A 17,000-nucleotide genomic window follows, 5' to 3' on the forward strand; every position below is an offset into this window, starting at 1 on the left:
AGGGCCCGACCGGCGACTTCCGGTTTGCGGCCCCGGTGTTATTAAACTTGAGGCTGGCTCTCCCGTCTAAGCCAGTTTCTCGGCTCCAGCCAGCACCAAGGCCTCGGAGGGCGCGCCGTCTATCTCCGCCCCCCGATGGCACAGCAGCAGGAATAGTCACCGCTCACCGTCATCTGAGTAGCGGCGGGGTCAGCGATCAGGTTGAGTTCAGGACAATAGGAATGGGGGACAGGTCCAGGGGAGCTGAGGCTTCATGAGGCCATCTTTGACCGACGCATAGCTCCTGCCCTCCTGAGGCTCATTTTTAAGCTTTAATACTAATTGTGTTGCATGTTAACTGAGAAATGCACATTTTTATAATAGAAAATCCATGTGCTAGTGGTGGCACTGGAAGAAGGGTCTACTGCACATGTATTCTGGAGAAAAGACAACGTAAAGAACTCTAGGTTGAGGTTCAAAATTTTTTCTTATATTGAAGAACAATGGCTTGCTCTGCATGACTTTATTTGCCTCATTGTCTGCTGGGTTCCAGTGCACATCGTTTGTGTAGTTTAATTATAAATAAACATGACAATGCATGGGGCAATTGTCACAATGTTTCGCCATATCTGTTTTAAAATGCAATTCATTCTGTCCTTCTCTGCTGTACAACTAGAATACTGAGTACCACATATGAAAATGAATATAACTGAGAATCACGTTGTGCAAGTTTTCAATTATAGCTCCTTCTAAGTGTCCTTAAAGAAATGCTGGACTCATACAAACGTTTTTTTGTGTGTTTTCCCCATAGAATTTAGCTTGGGTCAAGTCTTACAACATATGCTTTGAGCTAGAGGACTGCAATGAAATATTTATACAGCTTTTTCGGACACTGTTCTCCGCAATCAAGTAAGTGAATATATATCTAAAAAGTAAATGCCTTTTGAAACCGTTCTTTGTAACAGCACAGTGAGAAAAGTGAAGGTTTTAATTACAGATATTTGCATACGTTCACAAAATCTTGCATTAAAACCTGCTGCTGACATCTTGCATGTCGCATGGAGCTGACCTGGGTAGGTGCCATTCTGGAGCGAAGTGGAGAAGGAAATTACTGAGACTCTATGCCGCCCAATTGAATGAACCCCCAGGGTTGAGGAATTGGGTGGACCCTGCACTAAGCAATCGTTCATAGGCCTAGCTTGCATGGTGGACAATCGGTACATAGCGCGCTTATGAAAGTGACCTCCGATGCCTCAGCTATCAGTCTAGTGCACGGGACTGGTGAGCGCAGCAAGAAAAACCCATTTACAAAGCCCACGGATGTCTGCAAAAACATGAGTGTGGGGAAAAGGTGGGCTTATTCTGGCCTCTCTATTCAGGGAGATTGATCCATATGTGAGCCACTGCTGATGCTATAATTACTCCATCGTAATCGCACCCTTATCCCTCTCCTTTATGAAGTGTAATGTGTTCAACTGCCTGCTGTATCTGTATATGCAAATGCAATAACATTGGTTATAAAAAAACAAATCTTGGTATAAAAACATGTTGCATTGAACTCTCGTTCATCTACTAAATATTGTGATGTTTTTTGGCCATAAAAAGCAATTCTGCTTGTAAAGCAAAATACTTTTACAAATGTAACCAATACCTCAAGTTAAAGTAATAGTACAGGTAACTATGCATACTGGGAATATTTGTTGTGAGTAGTTGTTAAATGGTTAACTCATCTGATCATCTCAGCACTAATGTAGTGTCAAACTACCGTTTGGAATCTCATCAATATCTTAATAATTAGTGAAACCCAACCCCGTTGTCCCTCAGTTAAAGGTTTTGATATGCTGTCCATATCAGACTCCCGCAGGCCTGCCACCCCTGCTAATCATATGTAGTGCAGCAAGATTTTAAAAAAGAATGGAGCCTGTACTAAATTAGCATAATTTTCCAAGTTTCTGTTGTATAGATAGCTTGTTCTCGACGAGATTTTGGCCATCTAGAAAACTTCGAAAGCCCGTCTTCTGCCACCCGCATCAACCAGCTCACACCCGTGAACTTAAACCCGGAGCACCTGCTCACCCACTGGGACCTCCTCACCATGCAAGACACTGACTCCATCCTGAACTCCGTGCAATCGGGAGCACCCATTGACCCTGCCCCACCACCTCTGAAGCAAGGCAAACCTCTGAAGCAAGGCAATTGGTGATGAGCTCAGGAAGGTCCTAAACACCTCTATCACCATGGCCTCCTTTTCGGAGTACTGGAAACGGTATGAAATGAGGCCCCTCCTGAAAAAAACATCCTTATTACCAAAGAATTACTGGCCCATCTCTCTGCTCCCTTGTCCAGCAAAAGTCCTCAAAGTGATCAACCAGCCTCTCACTCAACACCTAGAGACCGCAACCTCCTGAAACCCTCCCAATCTGGATTTAGAGCTAACCACAGCACTAAGACAGCTCTGATCACAGCCAACGACATCGGAGCCCTCGTGGACCATGGAGAAATGGCAGCCATCATTCTCCTGGACCTGTCCACCTCATTTGACAGTCTCCCATCACATCCTGATCAACAGCCTCCACCACATCAGGATCGAGGTAGACTCCCTGAAATGGATCGCCTCATACCTCCCCGGTAGCACCCAAAGGATCCCTCTCCCACTGTTTACCTCTGAGCCCAAGATCATCATCTACAGAGTCCCCCAAGAATCAAAGAATCAACCCTCCGCCCCACCCACATGACCTCTCCGATTGACACAGTCTGAGCTCACAGACTCCACATCATCTCCTACGCCAACGACACCCAGCTCATCCTCTAAACTAGCCTAATTTGTTATGGGCTGTAATTTGTTTTCATCCTTTAGCTCTCGTGAAGTTTCCCAGATGCATTCCTTATTTCATTGGCCTCAACATGTTTTTCTGAGATTTGATCTAGTGGTTAAGTTCTGTGCAGTGTGGTTTCCTGAAACATGGAATGTAACTGTGTACCCACTCTGCACTGAGTGACTGCTTACAATTGCCTGTACATTTGTGAGATCAACAGCATGTGATAATACAATGCATTGCTTCTGAAGCCACAAAAGGATCACAATATCAATTTTAATTTTTTATTTTCCACTTTTCTTTGTACATAGCAACAGTCACAACCAAAAGGTACAGATGCATATGCTGGATCTGATGAGTTCAATCACTATGGAGGGTGATGGCGTAACACAGGAGTTACTGGACGCAATTCTCATTAATCTAATCTCTGCTCACAAGGTATGTTTGTTTGGTGTATTAGTGTGAAAATGATGTCATTAGAGAATGTGTTAATGTTGATTGCAGCCGTTGATGCCTTTTATTGGTTTTCAGTGAACACCTAAGTTGGAAACTGTTAATTTCTGTAGAGTGAGCTTATTCTGTATTCACAATGTATGCATCTGTTTAGCCATCTAGTTGTTTTGAAAATTTCTTTTCTAATAACACCAACCCTTTTGATGGTTCCATGTATGAAAAGCAAGCCTCATTCCTTTTTGCCTTAAAATGTATTCATTTATAAATATAAGCACAGAAGCCTTACTTGAAGTATGAAAAGTCTGTGCCACTTTTTATGGAATAAATGGTTTTTATTGAAATTTTCCAAGATATATTCAGCATTTCAAGGGCAATACCAAAGCCGTACATCATGACCAGGGGATACCTAGCCAGGAAATCTGTGCAATATCATACTTTAGGCAATGAGAAACACATTACATAACTCAAAGAGCAATATTGGTCACCCACACCGCCAACCCCCTTGTCCACAAAGAAACAAAAATAAAAAGGAAGACCTATTCTAGTGATGGTCTAGCAGGATAGTACATCAAGCCCCCTCAGATTGCGGGTACGAAAGACGCAAAAGGCGCAGGTATCTGGACATGTGACTTCCCTAAATTCAGTGGAGAGGAGGGACGGAATGATTGCCATAGATCGTTGAATGTGAACCCTTTCCCCACTGTGGATTCTCGATATCCGGCCGGAGCCAGAGGTTGCAGATGAACAAATACGGTCTTCACGGGAGACAACGTCTTTGTGGTTGAAGGCAGGCAGGTCCTCTGGGGTTTTTGAGGTGTCTGGCTGCAGGACACCGGTAGGGCTGGGGCCTAGTCAGTGGGCATCTTCCTCTTGTTAGCTCCTGCAGGGCTGTTCGGTCCTTCTTATAATTTTGTCTTGTCTGAAGAAGCAAGGTTCAGGTGTGCCCCTAAATACCAGATTTAGGGGCTTTGCAGGTAGGTAAAAGGCAGGGACCAATGGGTCCCTTCCCTGGGATGGGTACACCCCCCTATTATGCCACCCTCCAGTGGGAGGGGGCATGAGCCTATTCCTGGTTGGCTGAGTCCCCCCATCAGCAAGATTGCAGAGACTGGGAGTTGTGCCTCTCCTCCCCCACCTGACGGGTGGAGTTGGCAGAGGTGGGCACACCGCTCTTCTCACTTGTTTTTCACGCCAATTCTCCCACCCAAAGTAGGGGTCGTAACCAGTGGGGTTTAGTTGCTGAAAGCAGCAAATGGCCTGGTGAAGCTCACAAAGGCGGCAAGCCTTTGAAGCTTCCCCTTCAATAACCCTGCCCATCCTGGGGGAGGAGGCTTGGCACCTCGTCCCAGGATGTGCATTGTTTCAGGCCCCAGAGAGCAGCAGGCTCTCGACCCATGGGTCCAGAACATGTCTGGTGGTGGTAGTTGAAAGCAGCCACTCCGCCTGGACACTAGTGGTGGGTCAGTTTTCAGGGGGCATCTCTAAGATGCCCTCTGTGCATTTTTCATTAAATCCCAAACTGGCATCAGTGTGGGTTTAATATGCTGAAAAGTTTGATACCAAACCTCTCAGTTTTACTTCTAGCCATTATGGTGTTCGTAGTGGCAAATTCCCAGCACCATAAACTCTTAATGGCAGCACTGCACTTACAATGTCTAAGAATGGACTTAAGACACTGTAGGGGTACAGAGCTCATGCTCCTGTACCCTCACCACTGGTATAGTGCACCCAGCTAGAGGGGTGACTGATCTATGCCAGGGCATTGGGTTGTAGGCATGGCACGCAGAGATGTGTGTCATGTCGACTCTTCACTTTGTTTTGCACCAAAACATGCAGCCTTCTGCACCAAAACATGCAGCCTTCTGCACCAAAGTGTGTGTGTGTGTGTGTGTGTGTGTGTGTGTGTGTGTGTGTGTGTGTGTGTGTGTGTGTGTGTGTCTCTCTCTATGCCAATTGGGTTTAGGCTTCAATGCTTTATTAGGGAAAGAACATAGGCCAAAGCACATCAGCAATCCAGCAAAAAGTGCGGGCAACCATGCAGAAAGAGGGCACTTCCTCACACCTTATTGGACATAAAGTGTGTGAGAATGTGGAAAGTGTACGGAGTGGTGTTACTGGGCATTTTATTTTCCTATGTCGGTTTTTTGATTTTTTTTTTTAAAGTGCCGTAAAGGTATCTTCCTAAAAAAACAAAACGGTGTAACTCAATTTTAGTATTGAAACTACTGGTGGGAGCGGTAGGTACATAGCTTAGGCCTTTCGAGAGGACCGACCATTCAGTGGAGGGTAAGTTATAATTAGAAATGTTCATGACCGGATTAGTCTGTTCTCCATTAGTAGTGATGGATTCTATAGGTAGGGCATAAAATTCTTGTACAACCTCAGACTAAATGTATTTGTCATATGTAGTATTCGTTTTGTAAATTGTGCTGTATGTGTAAACACACTTTTTTTCACTTCCCTTGTATCTCACCTATGCAAAAAGCAGAGTTTGATAAATTGTGTGTGTATATGTCCAGTGCTTTATCAACAATGTGATTTTTTTCTTATAAACTTTAATCACATTTCAATTGGTGCAATTGGTTTATAAAAGTGTTTAGACATCCTTTCAAATTTTTTGTTGTTTTATCATTTATTGAAGTATTTGAGGGGACAGTAGAAGAGTTTATTGTTGTTTGTTTTTGTGACAGAACCTCTGCACATTTAACGTATCATTCCCCAGGTTCTGCACGTAACTGGGTTACCCATTGTTTAATATTGTCTTGTTAGGAAGGAGATCTGCTCCTTGGCACATGACCTGCGTTTGGGAGCTGGGGCAGTGGACCATTCCTGCCGCATCACCACCCTGTGGGGGGGACCCTGGTGGAGAATGGCCCTTGTCGTCCGATTCTTTTGGAATTGGAAGGAGCTGTTTCTCTTCGAGCTCAAAGCCTGGCGCTTGCCTTACGATGAGAAAATCAGTGCGAAAAGATGGCCCCATTGATATTTGATTTGAAGTTCCCATAGCTCGTCTGTGACGGGTTTGAATTCTTTGCGGCGGCGGAGATTGACCGGGGCAATGTCTTGAAAGACTCTAATGGGCTGGCCTTTGTACATCAAATTTGTCTCTTCCTGTATCTTCTGGAGGATGGCTTCCTTTTCTACAAAGAAATGTACTCGGGTGAGGATATCTGGTACGTAGCCCGGGCATTCGCTAGGGGTAGCAACTCGATGTGCCCTGTTGAGGGTCACAGGAGGAGCATCATTGTATACCCTGATTGTGTGTAGAAGGTCAGCTGTCAAGCCCATAATATCTTGGCCCTCCACCCCCGCAGAACTCCCCTGATGTGGATGTTATTTTGCCAGCTTCTATTTTTAAATCTTCTTGCTTCAGCTGCAGGTTAATATGCTGATCTTCCAGTTCGGCCTTTCTGCGCCAAAGACTCTCATGGTCTTCTGTGTGGGTGTCCATTGTGCGCTTGAGGTAGTCCATCCAGCCCCATAAAGTCTATCTGTGGCACTAAAGATTGGCAGGTACAGGGAACTGAGAATTAATTTAGAGCCTGCAGCACAACGCAGCCTGAGCTACCATACCAAATTGATTTGCTTACTTTCAATTTCCACATTTTTAAGTTGGCCTATTTCCTAACGTTTTATGACGCAGATGACCTGTGATTGCTCTGCTTAGCTCCCAAGGTGGTGAGCGGGGGTTGTCTTGGGTGTGTAACTCCCTTATCCTGACTAAAGTAGTGGGTTTGCCTGGCTGAGGTGCAGGCCCTAGCCAGACAGAACCCCATTTCTAACATTGCAGAATCTGCCGAACTCCAGAGTGTCGGTTGAGCCTGTCTGTCTCCAAGGAGATTCTGAATTGATGAACAGCTCCTAGCCCAGCAGCCTGAGCTTGCTGATTGGCTCTCTAGTTCCCAAACAACGCTGAGCCCTCTATCAAACCTGCCCAGGCCCCTCAAGGTTTGGTGGGTGAACCCCAAGACATTCACCTCCATTTAGTGTGCTGCCCAACATTGCAGTGAACCGGGGACCAGAAGGTGGTTAGAAAATAGACTTTGTGCTGTCTATTTCCAGAAACTTTAAAAACGATTTTCCTCTACCTGTGACTGCCTTATTTTCACCTGTTTTGTTTGTGGGTTTTATAATTTAAACATGTTTTACCTGCTCCTGACTGCCTCAATTTACCTGTAGCATTGTAAGCCTTGTAGTTCAAAATTTGTTTTCCACCTGCCTGTGACTGCCTGATTTTCCCTCCAAGTTTCTCCTCTAATCACCTGTGTGCAAGCATTCCACCCCAGCTCCATTTTGCTTTAGCAAGTGAGTGAAACAAGATTAGCTCCACCCAACCCCACAAGAAATAGACCCATTATGCTCTGAGTCTGCAGTAATCTGCTATTAGTGTTTAAACTGTGCTTGAAAAGTGATTGTAGCCCTATTTTTATTGGCTAGGAGAGTGAGATATTTAAGTGTTGAAAATCATTATTGTTAGAGGCCTAGTTTAGGCCCTTACCTCAGAACTCCAGTGTGCGAATTGAGCCTGTCTGTCTTAAGGAGATTTTAAATTGAGGAGCAGCTCCCAGCTGCCTGTGGTCACACACACCATATACAAGCTGTTATTGGAAGTAACCTCTGTACACTGATTGGTGGCTGTATCTGGGGTTTCTATTGAGCTTGGGATTAGTTTTGTGATTAGATGATAACTCTAGGGTTTTGATGGGTCCCTGGGTCAGTAATTCTATTGGACATGGGCTTCGGGTTAGAGTTCTGATTGGTGGATAGGTTTAGGGTTTTTTGTTTGGTTTCTGGGGCTAGGATTTCTATTGGACTGAGGGCGTAGTTTGATTTTAGATTGACCTAGGGCTCGGATTGGCTGTAAGGGCCTGATCTCCAATTGGTTCTAGGTCTTAGAGCTAGTGGTGATGATGGGTTAGGGTTCCCATTGGCATAAGGGGTCACCTGACCACTAGGGCTATTTAAGGTCAGAGTTCAGGGCATCTCAGCCTGGGCGGAGAGGACAAGAGCAGCTGCCTGTTTTGGCCTAGGGCCATAGATGCTGCCCATTTACACATTCACCAGCACCCAGCCTACCCAGTCACAACCAGATTAACACACTCACTGCAAATGTACTCTACTCATTTACTATAAACTAACCCTACTCAAATGTCAATGTCTCAGCACCCACCACAGAACCCCACAAACCACACACACCGTTGCACCCTAAAACCCCAACTACCACACATTTACACCTTCACTTACACACAAACGACTCTATAACACTAAACAATCCACTCATCATGAACGCAAATCAACACCATACCTAACTATATCCCATCCATACACACACTCCCTGCTATATTTACTCCTAAAGGACCCCTTTTTGTCACCAACAAACCTATACTCAGCCTTCCATTTTTTTCAACCACCAACACCCTCCTCTTCTTTTTACATCATTAACACCCCCAAAATAACCCCACCACACAACACTTACACTCTGATGCAGCACACTTTACCTCTTTTAGCAATCAAATCTAACAAAAACACTCAACTCTTCTTCATCCCCTCTCACACACCACATACCACATACACTTGTTTCCCCACTAATTGTGTTTGAATTCGGGAGTAGAGTGGTACCAGCCGAAAAGCGCTTTAACACCTCATCAAGGGTAGCAAGCTAGATAAATGAATACCCTTCCCTCTTCTGACTCCACTATCCTTTTCAATCCAAATAACTGACTAACATATCCACCACTCAAATTACTTTCATATTTCACTGTACTAATTCACCACTAATCCTTTTTGGGTTCCAGAGTAACATGCTACTCGCTGAAAAGTACTTCAACACCTCATTTGGTGTAGCAAGCGCTATATAAATGCTAACCTTTTTTCTTCTTCTAGCCCTTCACTATCCTTTTCAATCCAAAGATCAGAATAACCTGTCCACCGCTCAAATTAATTTAAAATTTACCTATACTAATTCACCACTAATTCTTTTTAGGTTCCGGACTAGCATACAATTCGCCGAAAAATCAATTTGATGCTTTTTCGGGGGTAGTAAGCGCTATATAAATGTAAATATAATTACTTGAAATTTCCACTCAAGCTGACATTAGATTCCCAGAGTTCAATCACTCATTGTATAACAATCTATAGTTTAATACGGTGGATGTATTTTCTAAAGCATTTATACAGCGCATGTTAATCAACAAAGCCATTTTGTCTCGGAGCAAAAAACCAGAGAGCAGTCCTCTATGAAGATCAGTTTGCTTTGCAGAAAAGCCTCGTCCTCTGTGCATTCTTAAAAGAACAATGACTTATGATGGATTTAATCCCTGCTTGAAATGTATTCCAAAAATTTGGTCCCAATGAGGAGCGAGATCTAGCTCACTCACACTTTGGATTTCCTAATTAAAGAAATAGTAAAATGTTACTAAGTGTTGTACTGCTACTCCGTTTGCTTAACTGGAAGTGTCTGCAGCACTCTATTGGACTGTGGGACCTAGTTCAGATCCCTTTCAACAACATCCGGTTACCCCAACTGCAAAGTTTTGAATTCTGTGAAGGTGCCTACAGGAGTAATCGGCCAGGTCCAAATAAAGTTGCAGTAATACAATCTAGATATTATTCATGCTACTACTACTTGTTTATACTATTGCGGTAAAAGGAATGGCAATGTCTCCCTCAACATTCTCAGAGAAGAAACAAGCAGATGAAACGGATTTGATTTAAAATACCTAGGATAAACGAGCATCCAAAAGGATTCCAGCGATTTGACTTTAGATTCGGGGGTTTGTGGGTTACCTATTAATCTTGGACAAAAACACTTCTGTTATGTCTTGGGTTTATTTCCTAACAATAGGTTCTCGGTTTTACTGCAGTTTAACTGGAGCAAGTTATGAGACATCCACTTATGGACAACAAGGAGACAGTTTGGCATATTGTTAGCATCGTTTGATGTCTGTGACAGCCACAACATCGTCTCCTACGGTGACGACACCCAGCTCATCCTCTCCCTCACCAACGACCCCGCAACCGCCAGACTCACCTTCCAGAAAGGAGAGCCACCAAAACGAAAGGTGGGGGCCAGTCCGCCCCTGCTAACAAAATGTCATAAGTAGAGGTCAGATTTTCCCCAAAAATCCCTTTTATTTTACGCTGTATGTCACCTTCAATTTAAAGGACTAGTTCATAGTCTGTCAGGGGGAGACACTCTTGTGTCAGCAGTCTCAACAGCAACGAATTTGTCAGTTACTGTCGCCTTCAGATATGGACGCAATGCTTCCCGTACTACTGTAATTTCTGCCGCGCTGTCTAGCAGCATCCGCGCCCGCGCCCATGCCAGGTTCCGAAGCTGTGTTCTCACTATCTGTGGCATATCTCGCTGTTAAAGCAGCAATTTCTTTTTCTGAAACTGGGGTCTTTGACTTTGAAAGTCGTCCTTCTTGCCTTTACCAACAGCCGGGCGGGGCTTCTCACGTCCTTGAGGGGCGCCCGGCCTCTTCCGCGTTCACCTCCACCGGTTTGTGAGACAGATGTGTCCTGCATAGAGCAAGGAGAACTTGATCAGGAACCTGAAATCATTCAGGAGACTTAATTCTCGCGAGGTCGCGCAAATCATACGTTCGCTCTGACGAGACTGGTATCGCAGACGCCGGACGCGACCCCCGTTTCTGTTGCTGTTTCCCCTGTTTTTTACCTTTCCATGTCTGTTTAAGACAAGCGGAATGGCCGTCTTTGTCAGACTTTGCCGTCTGAGTTTGCGGCTGAGCTGTTATTTTAGCAAAAGGCTTAACACCCAAACTATTGTGGCCTATGGTCTTATAAGCCTCCGCAATAGTTGTCGGTAACTGCCGGGGCTTATCGCATTGGAGACATCGCGCAAAGCATTAGACACCTGAAAGTTCACCTCATCTCCCTTGACATTAGCAAGGACGAGATCGGAAACTACGTCAAACACTCCATCTGAAAGAAACAGGTTAGTGTTAGATTCCTTACCTTAGAATATCCCCAGGCGTCCGACTGGATCCGGAAAGATTTTTCATCAGCAGTTCCCCCTGCGTGTCGGTAAGCGTCATCTGCGGCTCCGTGTCCGTTGTCCGCGTCGTGATCGCCGGGATGCCTTCGTCGGAGTACTTAGACGCCGCCCTCGTGCACTGACGTCCGTCGTTCTTCTTTTTTCCGCGCCAGCAAGTGCAGATCTGGGAAGGGCTAGTACCCTAGTCATTTTTTTACTAACTTTTTCTTTTCGAGTCGATATCGACTCCTGGTGCCGGTAGGGATGCCTGGATTCAAGCCGTGCGACGCTTGATACCAGTGACTGACCACCACCGCCGGGGCCGACTTGACCTCGAAAGCTAGGCTGGAGCGGTCCCGTAAGCTCCTCGAGATCCGGCAGTCGGCTCCGTGCTGCTCACGGTCCCGTTCGAGGAGGAAGTCGAGGGTCTGGTCGCGGAACCAGAGCTCACACCGTTCGTCGGGCTCCAAGTCCTCGCACTCGGGTAAGTCCAGGCACTCTAAAAAGAAGTCGAAGAGGCAACATCGCTCTTCCGACTCCCCTTGCTGGTCACGCGACACGGCTAAGGGTTCGCGTGACACCACCTGCGCGGCTCCGCTGGGCTGCATGCGACTCCGGAAGAGATACGTGATTTTCTCGTGGCCATGAGGATTCACTTCCCTCAGTCGAGGCCTGTCGGCGCGCCTTCGGGCCCCGCAGACCTGACTAGGGGCTGGCGGCTTCGGCCCCGTCTGGTGCTTCGGCCCCGGCGCCGTCGTCGACTTTGGTCCCGACTCCGCAGGGTCCCGGGGGATCCAGGCTTGGATCCCGGTCGACGTCAGTTGACCTCACAACTCCTCCGCTGGCGCGACTCCGATGGTGTCTCTCCCGGCGCAGTCTTCGGACAACGCCATCCCCAGTTTCAGCCCTGGTCCGGGTCCGGCATCGGAGCGACGCCGCTCGGCGCCGTCTCCGGCGTCGGTGGGTGAGCAATTCATCTACGACCCCGCTCCGTCATTTCTGCCTGTTTATCAGGACACGGATCAGGGAGAGGACTGGGAGGGGTCTGAGGACCCTCTGGCACGGCAGTGCCAGTTAAGTCAGGACTGGGCAGATGAGCTGGGGGAGGCCAGTGGTCTGGATACATCGCCTGACACTGGATGCATCTCTCCTCCCTCTGTGGCTACGGGTTAGGGTGCTACCTATGGTGTGGTGTTGCGCAGGGCAGACAAGGCTTTGGCTCTTAAGCTCCCTGCTGTGGCCTTGAGGACTAATCTCCTCACCGAGGTGCTTCAACCGCCAGTAAGCTCTTCGGAGCCTATGCTGCCGTTCAATGAAGCCCTCATGGACGTTCTGATGGGCACTTGGTCCAAGCCCTTCACAGTGCCCCCTGTGGATCGGAACATGGCACGACGCCACCGCCCAGCTCCGGGTGACCCCTGCTTTCTTTCCGTTCACCCTACCACTGAGAGCCTGGTGATCCAGGCCTCTACGTCCCAGACCGCGTTCCCGCCTGCTCCTCCAGATCAGGAATCCAAAAGTTTAGAAAGAAACTGTTCTCACTGAGTTTGGGGTTGCGGTCTATCAACACTGCTTGCCATTTGGGCCGTTTCACCCATTCCTTGTGGGACACGGTTGCGGACGTGCTGCCCCAGTGTCCGGAGGAGGCCCAGGCACGTCTTGGCCAAGCACTTGCTGAGGGGCGGGATCCACACGTTATTTAAGCAGATGTGGACTAGATACCACGGACTCGCTGGGCAGAGCGATTTCCACAACGGTGGCGATCGGTCGCCACGCGTTGCTGAGTTCCGCCAATTTTTCAGGGGATGTCCAGTCCACGCTCATGGACATGCCCTTCGATGGCCGTCGCCTTTTTGGCGACAAAGCAGATAGTGCGTTTCAGCCTTTTAAGGACTCCAGGGCTACAGCCAAGTCCTTGGGCCTGTCGGGTACAGCGCCAGCAGATTTCTGCTTTTCGCCCCTTTCGTGGCCAAGGAAGTGTCGCCCCCACATGTTCGTTCAGCCACAGGCCACAGAACCAACCTCAGCGTGGTCATGGACGTGGGAACCGCCATGGCGGTGCAGGGGGACAGAGGCCTGGTCAGTCCACATCCACTCCCGCAGCATCTGCCTCAAAGCCTTCCTAGTCCGAGCTTTCAGGCCAGTGGGGGGCAGGGTCCGCCATCACCTCCTCCACTGGCGTACCATCACTTCAGACAGGTGAGTTCTGCAAATCGTCCAAAAGGGGCTACTCCCCCTTTGAGGCGACCCCTCCAGCCTTGCCACCACAGTACCACTGCATGTCTGGGATCACTTTCAACTTCTGCAAGAGGAAGTTATGGTCCTCTTGGCCAAGGGGGCCATCAAGCGCGTTCCTGGGTCAGAAGTAGGGCGTGGTTGCTATTCCCACTACTTTCTGGTACCCAAGAAGGGTAAAGGAGGCCTACGCCCTATCTTGGACCTCCGGAGTATCAACGGCTTCCTCCGGAAGGAGAAGTTCAAGATGTTGACTTTAGCTCAGGTCCTGGCTGCCCTAGACCCTGGAGACTGGATGGTAGCGTTGGACTTGCAGGATGCAGATTTCCATATCCCCGTCCTGCCAGCCCACCGGCACTACCTGCGGTTCACGGTAGGCCACGAGCACTTTCAGTTTACTGTGCTCCCCTTCGGCCTCACCAGTGCCCCTCGGGTGTTCACGAAAGTGATGGCGGTGGTCGCAGCTCATCTGAGCAGATCAGGGGTTCCTGTCTTCCCCTATCTCGACGACTGGTTGTTGCAGGCGAGCTCGCCCCAGACAGTCGTCTCCCACCTCCAGACTACGGCCGACCTCCTGCATTTGCTGGCGTTCTCCATCAACGTGCTAAAGTCGCACCTGATTCCCTCTCAGAAGCTCCTCTTCATCAGAGCGGTTCTGGACTCGGCGCAGTTTCGGGGTTATCCTCCCGATCATTGGGTTTGGAATATTCAGGCTCTGATTCTGATCTTTCAACCTTTATCCCGAGTTTCGGTGAGGTTGACGCTGCGGCTCCTACTGGTGCATCACATCAGGTGGCGGATGCGGGCTCTGCAGTGGGACCTGAAGTTTCAGTGGGCACAGCATCAGGGCAACCTATCCGACACCGTCCGGATCTCGGAGGGCACTGCGAGACAGTTGCAGTGTTGGCTCACGGACCGCGATTGTGTCAGCGGCATATCCCTCTCCCTTCCCCAACCGGAGCACGTAGTGGTGATGGATGCGTCCCTCCTGGGATGGGGGGGCCACATAGGAGAGGCGGAGTTTAGAGGCCTCTGGTCTCTGGTGGAGTCCGGGCTCCATATCAACCTTTCTTTAGCTGCGGGCGATCAGACTTGCACTGAAGGCATTCCTTCCCTCTGCCCGGGGAAGTGTAGGGTAGGTGTTCACGGACAACACCACCGCCATGTGGTACTGCAACAAACAGGGCGGGGTGGGGTCGTGGGCCGTTTGTCAGGAGGCTCTGCGCCTCTGGACATGGCTGGAACACTAGGGCGTCACCCTGGTGGTTCAACACCTGGCATGTTCTCTGAACGCCAGGGCGGACGAACTCAGCCGCAGTTGCATGATGGATCACGAATGGCGCCTGAATTCGGACGTGGTGCAAGGTCTCTTTCAGCAGTGGGGGAGAGCCTTGGTTAGGTCTATTCGCCACCACAGAGAATGTGCAATGTTATCAGTTCTGCGCGTTGGAATTTCCAAGGCGGCACTCGCTCGGCGACGCTTTTCGTCGCGAGTGGAGCTGCGGTCTATAGTACGCCTTTCCACCTATATCACTTCTTCCCAGAGTGCTGAATAAGATCCGGCGCGACCGGCCCAAGTCATCCTTGTGGCTCCGGATTGGGAACGAAGATACTGGTATCCCGCGCTACTCAGCATGTCAGTCGATTCCCCCGATTCGTCTGCCTTCTGTTGCAGCAACAGGGGACGGTCCTCCACCCGAACCTGTCCAGTCTCCACCTACATGTGTGGAGATTGAGCGGCGACAGTTGAGGCCATTTGACTTGCCTCCTGAAGTCTGTGATGTGATTCTGGCAGCCAGGCGTCCCTCCACAAAAACGGTATACGCCTGCAGGTGGAACAAATATGTGGCATGATGGACAGCAAAGGCTCTGGATCCACTTTCTGCCCCCCTTTCAGAGGTACTCCTCTTCCTTCTTTCTCTTGCCCAGCAGGGCTCTGCTCTGGCCACTATCATAGGCTATCTCTCGGCCATTTCAGCCTTCTTAAGGCTTCCTGATCAGCCTTCTCTTTTCAAGTCCCCGGTTGTAAATAGATTCTTGAAGGGCATCACACACGTTTCCTCCTGTTCCTTTTGTGTTGCCTCAGTGGGACTTAAAAATTGTACTGACTTATCTGATGTGCGCTCCCTTTGAGCCACTTCATAACTGTCCTCTTCGTTTTCTGACTCTTAAAACTGCTATCCAGGTTTCTCTCACCTCTGCCAGGAGAGTGAGTGAGCTCCAGGCTCTGTCTTCTAAGTCTCCTTTCCTCTGTCCATCCAGACAAAGTTGTTCTGAGGACTCGTCCTTCTTTCCTGCCCAAGGTGGTTACAGCCTTTCACATCGGGCAGTCCATCACCTTGCCCACCTTCTTTCCACCTCCGTGTCCCTCGAAAGACAAAGAGATGCTCGACCGTCTGGACCCAAAACGTGCGCTCTCCTTTTATCTAGGCCGCACACGCAAGTTCCGAGTAGATGACCAGCTCTTTGTTGGTTACGTTGGCGCTAAAAAGGAACGGGCGGTGCACAAACTAACCATCTCTCGGTGATCGTTTTGTGCATCAAGGTCTGTTATTCCTTGGCGGAAAAGGAGCCTCCTGTGGGTCTGCGTGCCCATTCCATTTGGGCCACAGCGGCTACTACTGCCCTGGGTCGGGTAGTCCCCTTGCAGGACATCAGTCAGGCAGCTACGTGGGCCTCGTTGCACACGTTTGCTAAGCACTACTGCCTGGACAGCCAAGTCCGGAGAGATGGCTTTTTCGGCCGTTCCGTTCTCCAGGACTTTCTGGTGTGATCTTGGTTCGCAGACCCACCACCAGGGTTGGGATTGCTGGGGTATCTATTCTAAGGGAAGGAATCTAACACTAACCTGTTTCTTTCAGATGCACAATTTACTTACCTTCGGTCACGATATATCTGTAAGAAACAGTCGTTGGTGTTAGATTCCTTACCGCCCCACCCATCCTCCCGTCTCTGCGAACCGATATCTAGGGTTAAGGTATCTCCCTTTGAGGGCCCTAGTTTCATGGCACCAGTGTCAGTTTCTTGCATGGCTCTGAGTTCCTGGCATGGAAAGTTATGTACAGAAGTGACGTCAGCACGTGAGGACGTCGTCTAAATACTCCCATCATCCCATCGGACGCGGAGCCGCAGACAACCCCTACTGACGCACAAGGGTACTGCTGACGAAAAATCTTTCCGGATCCAGTCTGACGCCTGGGGATATTCTAAGTTAAGGAATCTAACACTAACTACTGTTTCTTACAGATATATCGTAACCAAAGGTAAGTAACTTGTGCGACGAGTCTCATCCCCAACTCAACAGCCGCGCTTCGAACCGTGGTTATCTTGGACACGCTTAATCACGGAGGGTAGGACAGCCATGGACGGTGTGCCGAAGCACTTAGCCTAGATCACCCCTAATATCTTACCCCAGGAATCACAATCATTTACTTCGGGAACCAAGTCTTTCTGCAAACTTATGGTTAGAATCCTGTGTTTCTCAACAGGAATTGTATTAGGAAACACTGCCTCCCGTT

The 17,000-nt window shown here is 48.5% G+C and overlaps 1 protein-coding gene across 1 annotated transcript in view; it reads left to right on the plus strand.

Annotated features, from left to right (window-relative positions):
• PDS5A (PDS5 cohesin associated factor A) overlaps positions 1–17,000 on the plus strand; it is a 1,342,323-nt gene that overhangs the window by 173,005 nt on the left and 1,152,318 nt on the right. The window contains exons 5-6 of the mRNA XM_078678314.1: positions 791–888; positions 3,107–3,233. Of these exons, the coding sequence (XP_078534440.1) occupies positions 791–888; positions 3,107–3,233 (225 nt within the window). The remainder of the gene's footprint in view (positions 1–790; positions 889–3,106; positions 3,234–17,000) is intronic.

Source organism: Lissotriton helveticus, chromosome 2_2 (assembly GCF_964261635.1).
Source record: "Lissotriton helveticus chromosome 2_2, aLisHel1.1, whole genome shotgun sequence".
In the NCBI taxonomy this organism is placed as follows: domain Eukaryota; kingdom Metazoa; phylum Chordata; class Amphibia; order Caudata; family Salamandridae; genus Lissotriton; species Lissotriton helveticus.